This window comes from Venustampulla echinocandica (genome assembly GCF_003357145.1).
Source record: "Venustampulla echinocandica strain BP 5553 chromosome Unknown scaffold_4, whole genome shotgun sequence".
NCBI lineage: Eukaryota > Fungi > Ascomycota > Leotiomycetes > Helotiales > Pleuroascaceae > Venustampulla > Venustampulla echinocandica.
In genome coordinates, this window is record NW_022474209.1 from 1,077,957 (window position 1) to 1,099,814 (window position 21,858).

The 21,858-nt window shown below is 48.2% G+C and overlaps 9 protein-coding genes across 9 annotated transcripts; 4 read left to right on the forward strand and 5 right to left on the reverse strand.

Moving 5' to 3' along the window:
- Positions 1-1,342: 1,342 nt before the first annotated feature.
- Positions 1,343-1,985, reverse strand: BP5553_06650 (uncharacterized protein; the record flags this gene model as incomplete). The annotated part of the gene is made up of 2 exons (XM_032015273.1): positions 1,343-1,434; positions 1,613-1,985. 2 exons carry the CDS (start codon positions 1,983-1,985, stop codon positions 1,343-1,345), a joined length of 465 nt encoding a protein of 154 aa, XP_031868694.1.
- A 711-nt stretch (positions 1,986-2,696) lies between these two features.
- On the reverse strand, positions 2,697-7,912 carry BP5553_06651 (DNA polymerase; the record flags this gene model as incomplete). The annotated part of the gene is made up of 2 exons (XM_032015274.1): positions 2,697-7,630; positions 7,678-7,912. The coding sequence occupies 2 exons, from the start codon at positions 7,910-7,912 to the stop codon at positions 2,697-2,699; spliced, it is 5,169 nt and encodes a 1,722-aa protein (XP_031868695.1).
- Positions 7,913-8,216: 304 nt separating this feature from the next.
- BP5553_06652 (Pre-mRNA-splicing-factor SLU7-like protein) lies at positions 8,217-9,635 on the forward strand (the record flags this gene model as incomplete). The annotated part of the gene is made up of 1 exon (XM_032015275.1): positions 8,217-9,635. The coding sequence occupies one exon, from the start codon at positions 8,217-8,219 to the stop codon at positions 9,633-9,635; it is 1,419 nt and encodes a 472-aa protein (XP_031868696.1).
- A 232-nt stretch (positions 9,636-9,867) lies between these two features.
- On the reverse strand, positions 9,868-10,685 carry BP5553_06653 (40S ribosomal protein S9; the record flags this gene model as incomplete). The annotated part of the gene is made up of 4 exons (XM_032015276.1): positions 9,868-10,279; positions 10,341-10,439; positions 10,500-10,518; positions 10,640-10,685. The coding sequence occupies 4 exons, from the start codon at positions 10,683-10,685 to the stop codon at positions 9,868-9,870; spliced, it is 576 nt and encodes a 191-aa protein (XP_031868697.1).
- Positions 10,686-11,004: 319 nt separating this feature from the next.
- On the forward strand, positions 11,005-11,749 carry BP5553_06654 (uncharacterized protein; the record flags this gene model as incomplete). The annotated part of the gene is made up of 4 exons (XM_032015277.1): positions 11,005-11,040; positions 11,161-11,228; positions 11,284-11,331; positions 11,419-11,749. The coding sequence occupies 4 exons, from the start codon at positions 11,005-11,007 to the stop codon at positions 11,747-11,749; spliced, it is 483 nt and encodes a 160-aa protein (XP_031868698.1).
- Positions 11,750-12,910: 1,161 nt separating this feature from the next.
- On the forward strand, positions 12,911-13,519 carry BP5553_06655 (Isochorismatase-like hydrolase; the record flags this gene model as incomplete). The annotated part of the gene is made up of 1 exon (XM_032015278.1): positions 12,911-13,519. One exon carries the CDS (start codon positions 12,911-12,913, stop codon positions 13,517-13,519), a length of 609 nt encoding a protein of 202 aa, XP_031868699.1.
- Positions 13,520-14,434: 915 nt separating this feature from the next.
- Positions 14,435-15,504, forward strand: BP5553_06656 (uncharacterized protein; the record flags this gene model as incomplete). The annotated part of the gene is made up of 2 exons (XM_032015279.1): positions 14,435-14,546; positions 14,966-15,504. The coding sequence occupies 2 exons, from the start codon at positions 14,435-14,437 to the stop codon at positions 15,502-15,504; spliced, it is 651 nt and encodes a 216-aa protein (XP_031868700.1).
- A 2,041-nt stretch (positions 15,505-17,545) lies between these two features.
- Positions 17,546-18,054, reverse strand: BP5553_06657 (uncharacterized protein; the record flags this gene model as incomplete). Its single annotated transcript, XM_032015280.1, has 2 exons — positions 17,546-17,988; positions 18,036-18,054. 2 exons carry the CDS (start codon positions 18,052-18,054, stop codon positions 17,546-17,548), a joined length of 462 nt encoding a protein of 153 aa, XP_031868701.1.
- A 2,993-nt stretch (positions 18,055-21,047) lies between these two features.
- On the reverse strand, positions 21,048-21,470 carry BP5553_06658 (uncharacterized protein; the record flags this gene model as incomplete). Its single annotated transcript, XM_032015281.1, has 1 exon — positions 21,048-21,470. The coding sequence occupies one exon, from the start codon at positions 21,468-21,470 to the stop codon at positions 21,048-21,050; it is 423 nt and encodes a 140-aa protein (XP_031868702.1).
- Between the last annotated feature and the right edge of the window lie 388 nt (positions 21,471-21,858).

Below are 21,858 nucleotides of genomic sequence, written 5' to 3' on the forward strand. Positions count from 1 at the left end.
TGCGTTTCAAAACAACTCAGCTATGAGTCCCAGGAATTTGACGGCGTCGGAGGGTGGGCTTGATGTTCGCGCCGAGGGGGCCCTGAAGTAAGGGGGTTCGGGGTACAGCGTAATGGAGCATAGATGTGGTGGAGTAGCGTATTATTTTAAGACATTGGCTCAGAAGACAACATCAGCATCATATTAGAATTGAAGCCCAGCTGTGGGGGGGACGAGGCGGAGAGAAAGTGAAGTGTGAATGGGGATGATGGGGGCGGGGAGGGCAGAGGAGGCGGAAGAAGAGGACGAGGATGGAAGAAGTCAGCGATGATATGATGAGGAACGGAGTTACGAACCCTACTCAGTACGAGCTACGAACCAGGAAACCCGAACTAATCGCGTGCCGGGAATCCTGGCGGCTGCGGCCCAGTCACGTGGACCGTCTCAGCCAAGCCCATCACTGCATCACCGCATAACGCATCACCGCCTCACCGCACACCGCAGCACCGCGTCATCTATAGTCCAACATTGTTATTATTTGTTTGCTGGTTTCAGGTGCACCTGGTCACAGATTACTGGCCGAGATCGTGAGATCGTCACATGCTGGCCCTGTCATGAAGAGGATCTGTTTCTATTCGGAAACGTGAGCAGAGCTGCTTGCTTTAACAGTGGGTTTTGGTGAGTCTACGATGAGAGCCATAGTGGGTGGACCACCTGGAGACGGGCCTACCCTGTTCTGTTAAGGCTAGGGAGCCTTCAAGGGATTCGGGGGAAATAGGGTAACTGAAGTTGTATTTTCTTTATTGATCTGTAACTAATCGAAAAGCCACGTAGATATCGGCAACGTGGGAAAGAGTCATATGACCAGAAGAAGATTACCTCTGCGATTTCGACGATCTTGGAATGCAGGCTAGCTGGGAAAAACATAGATAGATAATACTAATCACTAATAAAGCCAAGGACTAAGTAAATTATAGGTAGTTGATAGGTGGCAATTGTTGGGTTTCACCCGTTGTAGCAATATTTCGACACTTTCAGCATCGCCAATGTTTCGGGATCAAGGTACTGATATTTTAACACATAGCTAACGAACAGATAGAGTTAATCTCATTCACAGAAAGATTTTAACCATTCTGCGTGCCTCTCTTTCTGCAAATCTCTACCTCTATATTTGCCCCTGTATCTCTTATGTAAGATCAAAATAAATAAAAAACTTGGACTCGGGAGATGCTAATAGATGAGTGAACAAGTAATGTGTTAAAGATTAAGCTAGCCCTAGCGTAAAATGATATTTTAAAAGAAAGAAGCAAATTAAAAGGACCTTAACAAACCAGCAGATGCCCTTCTATACAATCCTCCCTTGTTAGACGTCTCCAACCTCACACCAATAGTCAGAAAGGCAATACGTCTCATTGCCCGTCTGATACAACCGTCTTTCGTCATCCTTATAGCAGTCTAATGAATAAATCGTTAGTCTCTTTCCAAAAAGTCCAAAGAGTAAAGTAAAGAGAGTAGCTAATATTAGAGCCGTAGTAGCCAGAACAAGGCGATATAAAGTATATAAGAAAAACTCAAGTTCGATCCGCAATAAAATTATAGCCCTTTAGAATCGAATAAATAAAAGTATACTTACCAAACGGTAAGCCCTGCCGGCCTGCATCCCCAACCTTTGTACCTCCGCCAGCAATCTCCCCTCTTTCTAACTTATCCGCGTCCTGGTCAATATGGAAGCTTAGCCTCCAGCTACCCATTATCGCCCCATCGCCCCTGCCCTCCCACTTGAAAGCCGCTGCTCGATCTGCGCCAATAGCCAATATGTTGATATCATATGGCTTTTCCATGTTTATGGGCGGGGCGGGGAGGTTATAGAAGGCCATACCGATCCAGGGACCATTCTGAGGGTTGCCGGTACAATTGGTCATGTAAAGGTAACGATTTGCCGCAGCTGGCTGGAGGAGGAGTAATATAAGGGAGACGATGGGGAGGGAGGGGAGTGGGAGATGCATGGTGACTTGGTACGCCGAACTTGATCTTGAGATGTTGAAAACAGTGGACAGAGCACAATGAAGGCCGGTGAAGATGGCTGAGGTTGAGTTGAAGCTACCGCAACTTACTAGCTTATATATTTACTTTCTTCTGTGCGTTGCTGTGCTTTGCTTACTGCGAAAATCTCTACGTAAAACATCAATATCAACACCCTCGCGTCCCGCATGCAAACAGGGGCAGCGGATGAAGTGTAATACCTACAGGCAAATCGCAAAACGAAACCCGCACCATTATGGGCATTGGACAGGAAACGTTACATATTTCTGTACCTTTTTTTCCTCTTTACGAGTCGCCATTGTGACGCGTCGCTCATGCAGACCGTGCTATTAATGTTAACTGGGGATGGAGTAGAACGAGGAGGAAACAAAACAAAACAAACTGCATTCATGGCGTTCCATCTGTCGCCAACACAAGTACAGGGGGTTTGAACCGGCATATCTTCAAGCCTCTTCCGAGTGAGGGTTTAACGGCCACAATCCCTAATGCAATGCACCCGGGACAAAGCCGGGGCCGTGAAATCGTATGGAAACCTAAGGAGCTCACTATTCTAGAACATCCAACCCTATCCAGACTCCTTTTCAAAGGGTATCAATTACAAAAACTCCTGCACCTCTTTTCCTATCGCCCACTACCACTGCGCCATGCTAACCATTCAATGGCAATTCATCCATCTACCACTCCAGCCCCAACTTCTCCAAATCCTCAATAGCAGGCTCGACAACACTCCTCTCCATCCTCAACCTGGTCCTCTGCCTCACCCTCGTATAAAAAACCGGACAATCCTTACTGTCGCACCTAACATCATCTAGTGGACTCAGCCGCGAACAGCTTTGGCATACTTTATCCACATCCAAGAATTCCCTCTCCGCGCTGTTGAGCCTCGTCCTCAGTGCTAGAATCGATCGGGGCTTATCACCTAGACATCTGGGGCAAATTGGGCTACTGGGGTTTGATTCGAGTTTGTCTCTGCATACCAAGCAGGAGGATGCTTTCATGTAGGATTCAAGGGTTTTCTTGTTGTTGATGACCCCAAGTTCCTTGGACGAGGCCCCGTGAAGTTGCGGATTGGCGTCTACGCGGCGAACGCGCTGGTATTTTGGCATTTCATCGTACCAATTCCGTACATTTGCGCCTGCGACGTTGAAGATGCGCTCTAGAGGTGGAATAAGGTTCTTAGAAATGTAATAGTCTGCATCGAGCTCAAGATGGTCGTTTTCGAGGAGTTCTTCAGGAGGCACACATCGATCCACCAACCTCGAACCCGGTGCGCCTGTAATGACAACATATGGCACACGTTCGCCATAGTGAGGTTCAGCCCGGGCATCCTCCAGCATGCGCTTCGTACTGATCATCGCACCTGGGGGAGGTGGTCTCCGCTCACTGTACTTCCCGAGCTTAACTTCCTTTGCAAAGCAGAAGTCCTGGATGGAAATTGATCCCTTCATGATTTTCTCGCATTGCTTTTGGAAATAGCTCTTCACTTGGCTGAGATCGGCAGTGCGGAACAGGATCTTTAGGGCGGTTTCTTCGATTTTCTGCTCAGCGGGTGTACCATCCCTGCGTACGGTCTCTATGCCTTTGGCGTCGAAATCGGGTTCTACTTGGTTCCTGCTCTCGTACTTGAAGCCCACATAGCGTTTCTTTGCCAGTAGGACGCATGGCAGATAGACTTTTTCGAATTTGAGTTTGACGGGTCGGGGATTCATATTTGTGATTGTTTTCGCAATCTCCTCGCCGATATCGAATGCTTGATCCCTGGTGCGGCCTTTCAGATGGATGAATAGACTGTCCGTATCGCCATAAACCACTTCAGCTCCCCACCGCTCGACGGAGTGTATGACCGCAATAGCTTTCTCTAGAGTTTCGCGGCCTGTCTGAACAATGCTATCTGCAATCTCCGAGCACGGCATGCGGCCCGAGAAACTTGCTGAAGTATAGCCATACGTGACATTGGCAATGAGCTTGAGTGCCAATTGTCTGTTATTGAGTACACGCTGAAGTGCTTTATCGTCTTTATCAGCCTTCATCCCGCTTTTAACCATGACTCGAGTCTCCAGAATTTCCGACAGCATCTTTGCCAGGAGGGACTTCCGTATCTCCGGTTTGGTGTACATCATGCCGTTTGGTGCGATATTGATATGGTCTTTCAATAGTTCTAATAGACGCTGCTCTCTCGTATACTCTGTAAAGCCCATTTTGTTCATGCCTCGCCAATTTACGACTCGTCCAAGGAAGGTCGAGTAACAGTAGTTATAAGCAATCATAACACTCGGATACAGGCTTTGAAAATCCAAGACTAATACCGGGCTTGTATAAAACGCACTTTGTGGTTCCATAACTAGAGGCAAGCATTCAAGAGCGTTTTGTCCACCAACTTGCTTCCTGCTAGGAGAGACAAGCATGAAATTCTCCGCTTTTGCTATGCGGAACATGAGCGATTCGACTTTGAACTGAGATCCCCGGGAAAAGACAGAATAGAAATCTACTCCCAGCAGTCGAGCTTGTTCACTAGTTCTAGCCATCAGTTCGTTCTGCTCTAGAATCTCTAGGTCCAACTGAACTCGAGTTGTATAGTAATCGATGACTTTCGCCAGGTCTCGATACCTGCCGTTTGTATAAAGAGCCGTTAAATCAGCCCAGGGGTAATGAGGTATTCGACGGTGCAATACATGGAAAACAACATTCTCCATCGTGTACTGGAGCAGATTCAGCTCACCCCTCATAGCTCGCCAGATATTAATCATATGCCTCCCAGTGACACGGATCGAGGAGGTATGTTTGAAACCCCACATGTCACTTTCCTTGCCGAATCTCCCATGGGATTGAACCTTCATGCGTGAAAATTCGTCGCATAGGTTGTACTCATATTTCAAGCGAGCTCGTTCGATGAGATATCCCCACGAACTGCCATGAACCTCATATCCAGTGAGGACATCGGGATCATGGGTCCGGACAATCTCAACCATCCGAACTATTAGGTCGAGCTCTGAGCTCTCGGCTCGAACCTCCACGGCAGTCTGGTTGGCAATGCTTGTGGACTTGGCTCCATCCTCAGAGACTACCACAATCCCGACATGTGTGCCTTCAGCATTGCCGTTGTTTTCAACACTTTCATCATCAGATTGCAGACACCAAAACAGGCACTGTACTTCATCCTCTTCCGGATTAGGCGACAAATTGTTCCTTGTATTAACATGAATCTCGAGACTCATGATGCTCATGCCCTGCGCTTCATGCTTGATACTGGTCGACTTTTGAGGTTGCGTGTACTTGAAACCATGCTTGTTCTTCTGCGTTGGTCCATCAATTTGGCAGGACTTTCCCTTGTCCCGTGCGCTGGAGGCTTGCCGCGGGAGGGAAATATGCTTCGACTCGTCTGATAGATCAGTCGTTTCTTGTTCGAGAGCCCAGCGCTCAACTTCCTCAAAGGTTGGTGGCGGATCTGCAATCGCCCAGCTCTTATAGCTGCATGTGCGTCGCTTACTCTGGTATCGCTCCTCCTCCTTGATTCTATCTGGTAACTTGGCGTTCTTCACTCCGAAGTTTGCATCGCAAGATCCAGTCGGGTCAAATTCAGGAAGAAAGGGCACTGATAGACTCTCGAGCTTGAACTCTCTGCCCGCCCATTCCCACACACGCTCAGGAACATCCTGTTCGTTGCTGTAAAATGGATCTTGATAGATAACCGGAGGGAGACCGAATTCTTCCATGGTTGACGCTATCGAATCCTGTGAAGGCGGGAGCTGAGGATAAACCAGGAAGTCTCCTTTTTGTAGCGCCCCAAATGTGACTAGCAAGTTCCCAGATCCACTAGAGTGTTTATAAGATGGATCTAGAGAGTTGGTATTGGTATTTGGAGTTCGTGGTGTGGTTAGCTTAGTTGCCTCCTCGGAAAGAGATCCAAACGTATGAAATGAAACGCGAGTTTTATCTGCAGGATTGTGTTGAGAAGAACTTTTTTGGCTTAGCCTTAAGATGGTGCTTGGATCCTGGGGGTCTTTGACTACAGGAAATCGTAAGGACTGCGTCGAGAATCCCTGGTTTGACTTCGATGTTTCCTGTGACAGAGGCATAGTAATGGGGTTTGCATTCAAACCACTCACGATGGTTTGTATAGACTTGGACCTGCTGCTCCGTCGAAGAACTTCATTCTTGGTTGGATGTGGGATGGGTGCGCCGGAATTCCCTTTATTAACAATACCAGCAGAAGATAGTTTGGGGTTTATTCCGGAGCTAATTGATTCTCGATGAGAACTAGTAGAAAGATGATGGCTCGAAGACGATCTTCGACGCTTCACAGAGGGGGTTTCACCCAACTCAGGATATAGCGACCGCTTCGTGTCCTTCTTCTGTTTCTCTTTAAGTAAAACTCCTTCTTGCGAGGACAGCATAGAATCTAGGCTGGTCGGATCACTGGGATCTAAAAATTGCACTGCATATTGGTCGCCTCCTGGGCGGGACTCGTCATCAATATCGTGTTCTGACTTCAGCAGATCCGGGGATTGTAGATGTCGTTTCTCCACTAGATCCTCCTGCTTCCTCTGGGCAAACTCAACTTCTTGCATAATATCTTCGTCAGACCCGTAGGGAGAGTCATCTTCATCGATATCACTGTGGAAGTCCACAATACGTTCCTCATCTACTATTTTCCCTTCTTTGTCATTACTGTCATAGCTGATATTCATTGCTGTTCCAGGTGCTAATCCAAGGGCCTGGCGTAAGTTCTCTGGATAAAGATCCTCCGCCGAATCCAGACACGTTGTCACAGTTGAACCATCTGCTGTCTGCTTGACAAAGGTATCAAATGAGATACCAACGCCATCGCCACTGTTTCTCTCGTCCATAATGAGCGACATAAGCTTCTCCCTGTACTCTTCTTCATGGATCCATCCGCCAGGCTGGGAATTTCGAGAATCAGCAGACATCGAGATCATGTCTTCGGGCGGGAAGGGGCTGTCCCCAGGAGATGCGTTGGACATCTTGGATTTCCGCCGGCGCGTTTCATCTCTCCAAAGTTCGGCCATGCTGTGCACCAGCTTCTCGTCCGCAGGAATTGGACTAACCCGTTCTATAAAGTCATAATGTAGGTGTCGCTGCTTAATCTCCCGCCGGTTTAAAATGTCTTGGACACAGATATCCACCTCTATTGAGCAATGGCTGGCTCTCGGGAGTTCGGACTCATCTGTCACTAATTGCGGAGGTATTGAGTGATCATGCCAGCGATGGAACGAGTTGCTCATTTCTTCATACTGCGGCAGTGGACTACGAAATGTCGCCTTTCGGCAATCAATATATCCACATCCGTATAAATTATAGTCCGTCATCCATTGCAGCAGATACTGAATATGAGCTTCATATGGCTGGATCACCTGTTTCATGATAGCTCCTTGCCGCAAAAGGTCTGCAAGTCGGGTCATGACCATGGGATCCAGCATGTATATTTTCAGGTAATAACTGTATCCCACATGGAAGCCGTAGAACGGAATCCCTTTGACTAGCGTGATACGGGCAACGAATTTCGCCTTCCCATCAGCGACATTGCGCCTATAGCTGGCCGCAAGAGCATAATCGACCGAAAGATGAAGGCGGTAGATAAAAGCACCAACTGTGGTAGTGTTAACAAAAGGAAGGCAAGATCGAATAGACTCCTACCATCGTCCGCGTCAAGACTTCCAGTGTACTCAATGTACAGATATGGGAACGCGCCATGGATATGAGCGCAAACCTTTTGCCCGGTTTCGGTGGCACCAAAAACCCTTACTACTGGAACTTTTGGCTCCTTATGTAGTTGCGAAGGGCTGACATTACTACGAAGGACAGGATCGAACTTCGTTGGGGTGGCTTGATAATTGTCTACGCAATCCAGGCGGACTTTGAAATGGTCCATGATGGAACCTAATTTCAATCAGGAGAGCGATAGATAAATATACAAGCAGCCATGATTCAATGCATGCCAGAAAATCACAGTTAAAATGCAAATTAGAAATGTGAAGCTCGGGGGATGCGAATGTAGTGGTTTGTTTTGCAGGTTAGAGGACGACGCGCTGTGAACTGGAGAATCGCGTTGTCACGGGATCCCGATTCATTCTCCGAGGTGTTGCCGCAGTCCAGAAACATCACATTTAAGTTGCCTCCCCGCAAAACTTAAACCAAAACGCAATCCAGACATTCAAACCAGGAACGCCTCCAATATGCCTCCACCAGGCGTGCAGCCTAGGAAGCCAAACGCGCCATCGGCGGCGACCAAGGAGGCAAACGAGTACATCCCATCTTTCATCTCCAAAAAGCCCTTCTACATCGGCGAAGATGATGACCAAAACGATTACCTCGAGCATCAGCGTCTTCAAAAGGCACAACTCGATCAGTCCAAATGGTACGACCGGGGGAAGAAACTCGGTCCTGCGGCGACCAAGTTCCGCAAGGGCGCATGCGAAAATTGCGGTGCCATGACGCATAAGACAAAGGAATGCTTAAGTCGACCTAGAGCGAAGGGGGCGAGATGGACCGGGAAAGACATTCAGGCAGATGAAGTTGTTCAAGATGTTGATCTGGGTTGGGATGCAAAAAGAGACCGGTGGAATGGCTACGATCCAAAAGAGTACAGCTCCGTCGTCGATGAATATACCCAACTGGAAGAACTTAAGAAGAAAGCCGCGCTGAGCACCGGACCGAAGGATGAGGATGATGATGCAGGCGAGGATGGTGCGAAGTATGCGGAAGAATCAGATATGGGGAGGCACCAGAGCACAGCTACCAGACAATTGCGACTCCGAGAAGATACTGCGAACTATCTCCTGAACTTGGATCTTGACTCGGCGAAATATGATCCCAAGACAAGAACTATGGTGGATAGCGGCGCAACTGCGGATACGGCAGCTGCTCTGGTCGCTGAACAAGGCTTTATGAGAGCATCAGGAGATGCAGCTGAATTTGAGAAAGCTCAACAGTATGCGTGGGAGTCTCAAGAAAAGGCTGGTGATTCAAAGCAGCATCTACAAGCAAATCCTACGGCAGGAGAATACTATCGACGGAAAGAGAAAGAGGAGGCGGAGGCCAAGAAAGAGGCACACAGGATTATGCTGCTTGAAAAGTATGGTGGCGAGGTCAATCCATTAGCCGCAAAGCTTCGCGAGACCGCTGTCAACGAGTCGGAGAAGTTTATCGAGTATGATGAGACCGGTGCAATAAAAGGCGCGCCCAAAGTCAAGGCGAAGTCGAAGTATCCGGAAGATGTGCTCATCAACAATCATACATCTACGTGGGGCAGTTGGTGGTCAAACTTTTCGTGGGGTTACGGTTGTTGCCATTCCCAAGTCAAGAATAGTTATTGTACGGGCGAAGCAGGAAGGCAGGCCTTTGAGGAAGCAGATCGCCTTCGAACGGGGGGCGAGCTGATCGGGGAAGAACCCGCCAAAGAAATTGAATGGCCTCGGAATGAGGTGGCTGAGAAACCAAAGGACGAAGCTGTCGTGTCAGAAGTTGCGAAGAAGCGTACCATGGAGGAGATGAAGGGAGGCGTATCCGAAGAGGACATGGAGCAATACAAAAAGCAAAGGATGGCGGCGAACGATCCTATGGCAGCATTTTTAGGCAAGGATGAGTTGTTATAGTAGATCACATTTAAGCATATCGGGATAGGAAATCGATTAGCGGGCGTTGGTGGTTACGCAGGTGGAAATTTTTAGAATTTCATTAGCGTCATGATGCATACATGTTTGTTCAATATTGATTGCAATGCCTATCTGCAACGCCTCGAGTATGAAACCACACTCTGCCCAGTCGCGCGAGTCCCAGATGATAATTGTAGGCCATAGCCATCCGAACCTAGACATGAAAATGCATTTACTCCTCGTCCTCCTCATCATCTCCATCATCCTTCTTCTCCGCGGCCTTGGCCTTCTTTCTCCGGACACGACCAGGACGTCCACCACCGAATGGCGAGGTAAGGGCGAAGTCGATGTGCTTCTGGGAATCAAGACGGACGACGAATGATGGGACGTTGACCATCTGCTTTCCGACACGGATGTGTCTTTGGCGGATGAGGACACGAGCGTGATGGATGGACTTGGCGAGGCCAAGCTTGTAGACACAGGTTTGAAGACGACGCTCCAAGAAATCCTCGGTCTTAAGTGCCAGCACGTAATCGAGCTTCATGCGGGACTCATCGAGCACACCGACACGGACGAGACGGCGAATGAGCGCATTTCCCTCGAAAAGTCGCTTGGGGTCCTTCTCATCGAGAGTGAGCAATTGACTAACAAATGTTAGCTTCTTGAGGTCCGGATTCCAACTCGTATTGCATTTTGTATCCATACCGGGCAGCACGACGGATCTTGGAGAGGGTGAGCTGGACACGCCAGACCTCACGCTTGTTGCGGAGACCATACTCGCCGACGAGCTTCAATTCGGAGTCCCTAAGAGGGTATAATCAGTGACATGCATAGAGACAAGCTCTAATACAGTGGCCAACTTACAGACGAGCAGACTCGAAGGCTACAAACGGTCAGCATGATGTCCATTCGAAGTTAAAAAATATATTCGAGATCGCACGAGGATGCGCAACTCAAGCGCGCATCCAGAGAGCTGATAGCGGCGAGGAAAAGAGGTAACTCACGTCTCCTGGGGACCTTGTAGGTCTTCGAATACGATGGTGGTGCCATGATTGCGATTCGGGCAGTTGTCGAATCGTTGTCGTGGGCGTCGAAGTCGAGAGGTTGCTGAGGAGTATTATTACTTGAGGATTTTCGTGTTGCAACTCCTACGATGTGCGCTAAACCCTTAGCCTGCACCTGCACAGTCACGTGGCCCACTCGGCTAGGTTCTTGCCCTTTCTGTGCGAATTGAACAAAAATATTAAGCGAGGAGACTGGCGTGGAATTGGAAAAGGCGTAACAGTGGTGATCTCGACGACTTCAAAGTTGACAACTTCAACGACAACCTTTTCGACAACCCCCCGACCCCCCATAACAAACCGTCAAGATGGGTCACCCAGCAGGTCTCCGTGCCGGTACTCGGGTACGTTGCAACACCGCTTTCTCCCCGGATTGAAGCGTCGAGACAGACGTCGAGGCGGATGGAGATGATTCGCGACAGGAAGTCGCAGAGAATAATGGGATCTAACTGACTCCTTTGCAGTATGCCTTCTCTAGGGATTTCCGCAAGAAGGGTATGATCAATATGACTACCTACTTGCGCCAATACAAGTGAGCCGATCCAGCGCTGGAGTTGAAGAGAGGCCGGGTGCTAATGTGCGGATAGGGTCGGAGATATTGTTGATATCAAGGCAAACGGTGCCGTTCAAAAGGGGTCAGTCATTGTTTTTCAACGCCGGATACATCGATTTGGATGATATTGGGCGCAGTTGGGGGTAGGAACCGTACTAATATTCAATAGTATGCCTCACAAGGTCTACCACGGAAAGACTGGTGTCGTCTACAACGTCACCAAGAGCGCAGTAGGTGTCATCATCTACAAGAAGGTCAAGCACCGGTACATCGAGAAGCGCGTCAACCTCCGAATCGAGCACGTTTCCCTTTCCCGATCAAGAGAAGAGTTTGTCCGCCGAGTCAAGAAGAACGCCGAGTTGAAGAAGCAGTCAAAGACGGACGGAACACACGTGCACTTGAAGAGACAACCAGCCATGCCAAGAGAGTCGCGAACCATTTCGATGAAAGACAACGTCCCAGAAACCGTTGTACCGATCGCGTATGAGACAACTATCTAAGCGTGGGGGATGGGGGCTTTGCTTGGGTTTCTTTGCGGTTGGGAAATGATCATGATGGTCAGAGGCTTTAGCGTTGCATGATACATGGAACTTTGTGCATTACCTCAAGGAATGAGAGCTAAATTTCTCGACAAATGCTGGTGATGTGATGATGGATATTTCATTGTCGAAAGAGATCTACGCCAATATTCTGCCAGAATCTGCCACGAGGATTGTTCATGGAGGCGCTGTTAATCACACTGAAAGGGAGAGCTAGGCCTTCTCAATGCCCTGAAACTAAATATAGGTAATATCAATTGACCAGCTGGCGTCCCTCATTTGTCACCCGAATATCGAACCAAGAAACGATCCTCTAAACTCGATCCGAAAGCCCTTATGAAACCGATATTTTCCCTGGATCCCATGAACCCGGCAACCATATCCGCGAGAGCTTCTCATTTATCACTCCCTTCTCGCCGTCTTTTTCCACGGCACTCGCATAAGACCAGTGTCCATGACTGCCACATATATTGATGCCAGTTCTCCCCTAGTTCTCCGTTTCTCAACTTCCCCCATTGCTCTATTTCAAGAACCTCTTGTTCCCACCATGTATTTCCGTCCTTTATGGCCAGTTACTGATCGAGTTATCTACGCGGATCGCTTAGTATGCGGGCTAAGTTGTATCTTGCAAGGTTACCCCCTCCATTGAGTTAGTATACCGATACTACTCAACCAGAAGCCCTTCAGTGATAGCCTATTAACCTTATAAGTCTTGAGGGAGCGCTTAAGTGTTGCGCGGGTTTGGTTGTTGTTTGACGAGATGTGTTGCTCATCCCAGTATAAAACTCAAACTCAGAAAGCTATAGTGAGTCATTTAAAGAGTTTCAACAAATTAGTTGTGTTAATATTTAAGGCTAGGTACAAGTTGGCCTATGAAAACAACAGACAGTTCTGCAAGTGACAGACTTGGTACGGTGCCCCTCCAGTGGGGCGCCATTTCCCCCTGCAGAAGTCTTCAATCGCACAATTATCCAGCTTAGGTTCTATTCAGCGGGTACATCATTCTCCCTCTTTCAATCTCGCGGATTAAGATCATCGCATCGCTAGAATCTTCAAATCAGCCAACAAACTTTCCATGTACTGCTCAGTTAGAACAGCCCATCCCAGTCTCAAACCGCTGCTATGAGCTCAACACCACTGTCACAAACGGCGCTGGTCATCATCGATCTCCAGCAAGGCTTCAACCACCCAACGCACTGGGGCACCACTCGCAGTAATCCGTCGTTCGAATCGAACATCACGGCACTGCTTTCCGCCTTCCGCTCCTCCCAGCCCAACAACCCCAACATCTTCCACGTCCGCCACCACTCCCTCCACCCAGACTCACCCTTAAACCCCTCTAAACCAGGCGTCGCATTCATGGATTACGCTACACCGCTACCAGGTGAACCGGTCTACTCCAAAACAGTCAATAGCAGCCTCATTGGGACGACGCTCGCGGCGGACCTACGTGCAAGACATATAAAGACACTATATGTTTGTGGACTTGTGGTCAACCATTGCGTGGGTACGACGGTGCGAATGGCAGCTAATTTGCATGTTGTTGATTTTGATGGAGAGGAGGACGGTAAGATTGTGCTTGTGAGTGATGCTACGGCCGCGTGGAATCGAGGTGTGTATTCGGCGGAGACGGTGCATGGCGTTCATGTGGAGAGTTTGAAGAGTGAGTTTTGCGAGGTTGAGCTGACGGACGCCGTTGTTGCGACGCTGAAGGAGATGGCGGACAAGTAAATGGAACGGGTTCCAATTGACAAGTATACTTAGATTTGATATCGACAATGATAGTTTAGAAGCGATGTGGCCCCAGCCAAACGCTAGTATTATATGTGCTATGCATATGAAGAATCGGATTTCTATTTCTTGAACTAAAGTTTGAACCGCTAATGAATCCATATTTTCGAATCGGAAGGATCTCAGATTCTGAACATTTACTATCCAAGGAGATACGCATTTGCTATTCCATTTACAACAGCTCCCCATTCAGTCTTTTCCATAGTCCGAAACCGCTGATATCTCCTCGAGCCTTCTGTAGTTCTGTCATATTTACCATTCCAATTGTTATCTTAAGATCCAAGGGTAAAACGCGAGTTTACTCTTCCAGATCCATGATACTTGGGCTCCCGTCCCACCAAGTGGATGTATTGGGTTCCGAGTGGGACATTGGGGGGTGATGACAGTGGGCCACATATGGTCCGTAAACTAAACTGGGTAATATTTATGAACCTCAATTTTATTGCAAGTTAAAACCCCCCCCCCTAAGATTCCTCTCCGTATAACATTATAGCACGAGAACATAAATCTTGGTTTGGAACCTCTAGGTTTGGAATCAAAGCGGGATAGATTGGTTGTAATATCCCAGGGTAAAATAATAGGTTATAATTCGTAAAGAGATAAGGTGTTTTGGTTCCTATTAAAACGAAAAGCTAATTGAAAATGAAAGGAATTAAATACTCCAGCCTCTCAACCCTATTTATTACGAAATAGCGAGACTAGATAAATTAATATCATTTATCATTCCTGTGTACTGAAACTTTGCACAAATTATATATATTACTTTTATAAGTGTTATGAGAGTATGAAATGCGACAGACAGTAAGCTATATAATAAACAGAGTTCCATTATTACTTACTTAAGTACCTTAGAAAATGTCTGAGATTGGAGGAGCTTCAAACCCTTGCAACATTCTCGATGTGGTAAATGGTGATATTTCACGAGACCATCCGGAGACTGTACCTGTTACTAGGAAGCAAATTGTGTGTATGTCGACCACTGGTAATTTTCATTGTTCATCTAACGTCATCCGATTAGGACAGACATGTCTATGTATTCCAGCCACGACCGCAAGCTTCCACAACACCAACATCAAAAGTATAGATATAGTATTATTGCTCACAATTATTCATAGAATCGCCGACCTTATCTCAATGTTGTTTCGACGCTCGGGCAACCTTTATCTGATTCTTATTTTTAAGTTGAGGAAGATGAGGTATAATCAATTATAATTGCGATTAGAGCTCTAGGCATTTGTTTAAACGCTTATGTTGCTTGAGCGATATGCAGAAGTTCAAACTGTCAATCTATTAGTAGGTGGATTATTAGCTATAATTTGTGTTATAAAAAATTTAAAAACTTTCGTCTCGCAGTTTGTGATGTTAGATATTTGACAATCTTGGTAGACTTTGGACTTAATGCCAAGGGGTTAACGCTTCTTGATCTAGTTAAGAGCAGAAGCGCTTACTTGACTACGGAGGTGTCTCTGCTGGTGAGAAGCTTGCTTCTGTCAAGAAACTGTGATCGAGCTATGGCATTTGATATATCGCAGCTTTTGAATCGATTAGGGCTCTCCCACTGCCAACAACGGCTCGCGGAGAACGGCTTTGACTCTTTGGAGTGCTTATACGGCATCACCGAAAATGACTTTGAGACTCTCGACATCGAGCGTGGAGATCGCAGGACGCTGCAGCAGGAGCTGCGAAGACGTGAAGCGCAAAATAGCAGCAGAGGTCTGGCAGCTTTATCGGCCCATTCGCTATGGCATGGCACTCCTGGCACCAAAGCATCTGCCATGGTCAGTAATGACGAGTCTGCTGTAGCTCTTCGCCATCCGGAACTCGAACCTACAAGGCGCTCTGAGCCAGCGGCCTGGGGTTACCTTATAAATCCGGCGACAGCCTTAGTCCAACGATTATGCTCCACAAGAAGCGGCCATCCGTAACATGTTTCTCTGTCCCCTGACAGTGGGTGGCTGGATGTGACTAAGGCTTCCAGGCCGGCAGCCGCAGATGCTCAGGACGACAAACAGAGCTAAAATGGCAGTGAAGACGAGGAGATTATTGCCTTCGACGCTTTGTGAGTGTCCGGAAGGCCCTTTTATGGATGACGCATGATCCATGGAGACAAGTTTAACGGGTGAAGTATATATGCTGCAGCTAAAGATGAGCCGAAGAGTACACAATTTCCCAACGATCACCGAAGTGTGAGAACGAGGTTAATATGGCTATGCAGCTGTCCAAGACGCTGATGTGGCTAGGATTTGGGCTGTGAGGGTTGAAGAGATGTGGCGTGGCTAGAGCAATCATAATGGAGCTCAGTAATGGTGGGAGCAGAAAAGGATGCCAGAAGATTCTTCGATAGCGGGCGATCTGACTGGGAGCTGCGTTCGAGGATGTGGCTGCGTCCAATCGCTGGATTGTCATTCAGTCTCACAAGACAGGATTTGGCGGGGTGTTGCCATGGGACCATGGATCTTTCCCAAGCATGGAAGTCCTCCTTTTGCTTCTTTGTGCCATGTCTCACTCCCAAGAAATACTATCGGTTCTCGCATAAGTCGAATCTTCGGCCCCCCTATCTATTGGAATCCACCCTTGCGATACTTTGGGTAGCAGGTCATAATAATCACTAAGAGAAAGCCATTTTCTTGTTCATGAGGGTACCCCAGGGAATTCTACCGCCTTACTCGGGTAGCGCTGCCCGGCGTTCTAACGATAATCCCACTGGCCAGTCAACTACCGCGCCTCAACAAAAGGTATTTCTAGTGTCTGGCATGATCGAAATCACAAGTAACCGGCTTGAGGAGGCCATAGCCCTAGATCGATTTCGCGCCTGCTCTGACGGTTTCCTATATTCGTGGAGTGGATGAAGCACAAAAGTCGTCGCCGGCGTACCGAAGAGTCGCGACTACAAGGCAGTGTCCTATGTCTGGGGCGAGACAAAACTCCTACCACTCCCATGTCTCCATTGTGGACATGTTATATCGACTCCCATGGAAAGCGAGGCCAAGTTCAGGCGCTTGATGACACTCACGGACCTTCCCGGGCAGAGTTTATGGATTGATGCGCTGTCGATCAACCCGTCGGATGATAACGACATGGCTACCCAGATGGCGGTGATGAGCGATATCTACAGCAATGCCACATCGGTAGCCGTACTCTTATCAAATTCAGACGAGGACGCCTAAAAATTCTGGAGCAGTTGGGTGACCTTGCATCGTTTACCAACACGCGGAAATTTGCCATTTCTAGGTAGCACACTGATGTTAAAACAGAGATGCTAAGCCGCATATGTCAGAAATTCTTCTCACTGGTAGACGAGTTCGAGAGGGACATCCATCGGCGGACACGTTGACGTCGAACGTGGACCTTCCAGTGTGGGCGCTAGCATACGAATTATCCCTTGCGTGGGAAGGCTAATCTACTCTTGTAACTAGTAATAGTAAAGGTTAGTACTAATAGGATAGTACCTAGCTTTTAGACCGTTAAAGAATTTTATAGGAATCTTTGTTATATATAAAGTAATCTCAGTGTAGCAACGGGAGGGATAGTCTCTAGGTGTTTATAGTATCTCTCTATCGCCGGCAAGTCGAAAAATTTATTAGATGCCTTTTCTTATAGGATTAAATTGCCTTGGGGAAGGAGGGAACAACCGCGTTACATGTACACTCGACTGACTCCCTGCTGGAAGATGTCGAAGCAAGCGTCTGTATACTCAGCGATGTCAGTTAATAAGAAAGGCTAAGCGCAGTGAACAAATTTGGTATTGTGAGCTGCAGAAGTTCTCGTTAAAAGCGTCTGTACAAAATGTATATGGGTACATAGATATGATTACCCTGCCTCTAGGCGCTAGTAACTAACATTACACGAGTTGAGAAAGGTATAGATAAGAAACGCGATACTGTATACTCGCGAAATTATTAACATTATTTTGAACCCACTGAGTAAACACCGTCGCTAAACGATAGGTCTTTTGTTGTCAAGCGTTTATCCGATTAACTCTTTGTCTGAGCCAGTCCCCGCGCCACTTTGCTCGGCCGCCTCACTATCCCCGGCCCCGTTAGAGTCGGATGTTCGTTGTAGGATATGTGATAGCGAATAAAATTCTAACTTTCGTCGACTAGCTGACTGCGGGGCCCGGCGACCGCTGACACTTCCCGCAGGTCGCGAAGTTCTTTTCTCCCGATGGTGCGCCCACAGCCTCCGCAGAGCGAATATGCTTGCACATATAATCATCAGATTGGCTTCGATAAGAGTCCATTCTCCGGGGTTAACGGCGTTCCACGTCATATCCGCAGCTAAGGACCCATCTGCCTTCTCATACCATTTGATGCTCGAGTTCCTCAGGATACCAGGGTGCATAAAGAAGATCCTGAGAGCGGAGGCAATGACGGCCACTGTGCCCATTGATAGAACCAAGGTAACAATGACTAGCAATGTCAGCGGAAGTTGAGCGGGGAGAGATAGAGAAACTAACGTTTGTCGTGAAGAGGCATTGTCATGCGGTAGATGAACGGAAGTGGGATGATGAAGATCATCGTGTCGGTAGCAATGTTGAACGCTGACTGCGTGGTTTGCAGTGTCGAAGTCTTGATGCAACCTGCTGGATACGTTTCCAGATTCCATGCTCCATTTATAGGGCTGCAGATGAAAACGCCAACCTACACAAGAGGACAGAATATCAACAAGTGTTCGAAGAGATCATGGAATAGCAATTAACGTGGAAAGAGACACTACTTACCAGCACTAGAGCTGTCGTATACAATACAACGAAGAGGGCAAAGCCATAGATAATTCGGTTATGCAGTCGCTCTTGCGCGAGCCGCCGATACAGGTACAGAATGCTGAGCTTCACAAAACTGCCATCAACATCAATCAACAGCCATAACGCTTATGCAATTTGGGCGTCATACCCTGTTGTCAATGATGAAGTTATCGGTGCCCAATACAGCCCCTGTATAGCATTCACTGTTCAGCTTCGTTCTAAGAGCTTGCCGCAAAGCAGACCTTTAAGAGGATCACGAAGTCAGGACCAGCAACGGTCCAGACGTGCCTTCCGTATCCGTGCATGGCACTTTGCAAGTTCATGCCAATATACACTGCATTGAATAGCTAGAGAATGTTGGTTAGAGGGAGGGATGAAAAGATTTGTGGTCATTGTTGTTCATCAAATACCAAAGCAAGAATGATGAGCCAGTCATCGGTTCCAAAGTTCCGCAGGATGGCCAGTCGGAGGTACAATCTCATAGCGACAGTTAGTCAAACTGCATGACTGCACCCAAAAAGATGAGAAGCTGCCTACCGAAGCGCCGTGGTCAGGGTTGACACCACGAAGAAGACGATGGTGATCGCTAGGATCTCGGCAACTCTAGTGTCCTCCATCTTTGGCAGGCTAGAGAACGAAGCAGAGCATAGAAACCATGGGGAATTTGGAAAGGTGGATGCGGAGAGTGGGTCATTCCCTTATGTACGTGGTAAGGCCACGCCAGATGGAGAATACTAGTTGTGTTTAAACAAATATGGAGTATCCCGCAATACGCTCAGGGGCATTGCGAGACATTCGGCGAGGCTGATAGTTGCATACTGTACTGGTGGTGGCGATCTTGCCGAGCAACACCACAGCAAGGACATCCTTGTCTTTCGGCGTGCTCGGTAGCGACAATGGCAGAGGGATTTTCAGCAGTGGCGCTCCCTTCAAAATGTCCATTACTCGTACATTGGCACCGACCTAGCCTTCCTTGCGATAAATTCGTACTGATTGGTTTATGGCTGTCTCTTATACACATCTAGATGTGTATAAGTGAATGTATATATATATATCATGTTTGTTTCGCTGTTCCCTTGGCTATCTGCCCCTAACTCTCTCTGGCGGGAAATTGTGGCGGCGCCATGATCCCAATGCAAAGCCGCGGGGTACAAGACTTATAGAATGCCTCCGCCCGCGTTTCCTGGGCATTACCCGTCGGGAAACGTGCGGTGCCGATGATTTCGGTCAGAGAGGCAACTCAAGCGACCCGCGCTGCCGGCAACAGTTGCAACCCGGTTTTCTTCGCTCCCCGCCACGCGCCAGGCAGGGTGAGCAAGCCACAAGAGCTGGCGGGCAACCACTAACGCCTCCATTGGTTGCATAGACTGTAAGCGACATGTGTACATTGATAGTGAAGCACCGACATGTGGATGTTACGCATCTAAATAAAATACACACGAGGAACATACCTTGATGCTCGAGGGGTTGCACACGTCATATGCATTCAATGCGGCATGTTTCAGCTAGGGGGTACCATTAACAAGAGGTGTTACCAGTCCTACGGGTCGCGGAACAGGCAGGGCCGACGCGTTCAAAAGACCCTCCGTAACACCTGTAGACAGAGAGTGGGTTATAATAAGGACCTGGACAATTCCCGAAACGTTGGCTCCTTGAATACCGGCGCTTGCCGGTGGTCAGTGGGTGTGGAGGCTGCGGACATCAGACGGGAGGATGGGGAGGGGAGGGAAGGTGAGGTAGAGGTTCCCCTATATACTTGCTAGGCCTAGCAAGGTCTTTGATCAAGAACGACTTCGGGGTTGATTATACAAATCAGGACTACATCAATCAATTACGCACTATTTTATTCCAAGAGTCAATGGCAGCCCCGCCGGTCGACGGATACTTTCACACCACTATGAATTTCTCTCCTCCCCTTTCCCTCCGCTACCCACGTCTCCACCGGTTCACACCACACCACGTCCAAGTCTTTCTACCCAGTCTTTCTACCCAGCTACATGTGCGGTCGCTGTTCACAACTGGTAGACCTGTGACACCTGTGAATGAGGTTTCGGAGGGGAAATTGTAGGATCTAAGATGGTAAAAGAAGGACGCTGGACACGACCCCATCAGTACAGTTATAGTTGAAGAGAACGATATACGGGTAGAGCGCCTGCGTGTCCGGATCCCACTCAAGACGACTGCACTGCCGACTTTGGCGTTAAGGTAATAGTCGGACCGCGTGGGTGCACCACCACCACCACACGCCGAAATGATGCGCTCCCGCACCTGCCGCTGCCGAAACACGGCCAGTGCATACATATGTTGGTTGGGCAAGGAGTGTATTTCGGAAGGGCCCACCATCCGACATCAGCCGGGTCGAATGGACTTCATGGAGAATTTATGTCGCCCCCGACCTGATGAGTATTCACCATTCTAGCTACTAGACTAATAATAAACGCTTCGCATAGGTGTGAATGCTCGGCAGAATTCTGCTATACTTGTGGTATAAGATGCAAGGAATGTAACTGTGGTATCTGGGAAGAGAGAAATCTTCTGTTGCGAGCCGAACAGGTTTTCGATGAAGTTTGCGGCTCGATCAACTCAAACCCAGCCAGCCATCTTCAACCGCTTCTCAAATGCCGGCAAAGGCAACACTTGAACTAGGAAATGGAGAGAAAATAGATTGCTTAGCTACACTATCATTAGTAGGCCGAAAACTTTCCATGTTCGAATCGAAGGGGTTTATCGACGTCCCAAAGTGCCTATCGGGTCCTCTGAATCGTCCGCAGAGGCTTCGTCGTCCGAAAGAGAGACTGGGAAGGCGTGGCCTTTGCCCATGGCCTGAAGGGTCTTCGCTCCACGAGCTGCAGATCCGTGAGAGAAGGCCATTTCTTGCAGGTCAGCAACACCTTGGGGGACCAGGGGGGCGGTGCTCAGTGCTAGAGTCTCCGCTCGTACAACGTGCATCGCGTTGGACGCCAGGGCGATAATGGGGACGAAGCGAGGCGTTCGCCGTAGGCTGTAGAGTCGGCGATAGGAGCCCAGGAGAGATTTGATTGCATTAGCTGCTTGGACACATATCTCGTATGGGAAGACAGTGGAGCCTAGAAAGCGGAGCTTGATGAAGGGGCCGAAGAGGAGGAGGGTCGCGAAATGATAGTACATACTTGTTGCACGGTGAGTTAGCCTGGAATGCGAATCCTTGAATATGAAGATGCGTTACTAACTGCATAAAGAGTACGGATGGCGTTGAATTCTCTCCAAGCCGTAGAGCTATGGAAAGGGAGCTGTACCAATTCAAGTATCGAGTATAGATGTCCAAAATATCCCTGTGGCTGAGGGGCCCCATTTTTGAACTTCAAATCCCAGCTAAAATGAATATTCGTAACAGACGGACGCAATATAGGGAATTTATCGTCGTTACAAGAGACGATATAATCCCTAAGCTTGCATATATTCGAATCCTTGGTAGGATCAAAGTGGTCCGTAATCCACTCTAATCCGTTGTAGCCAATAAGAATAGAGACTTCTTTGAGGCTACGGAAGTTGCAAA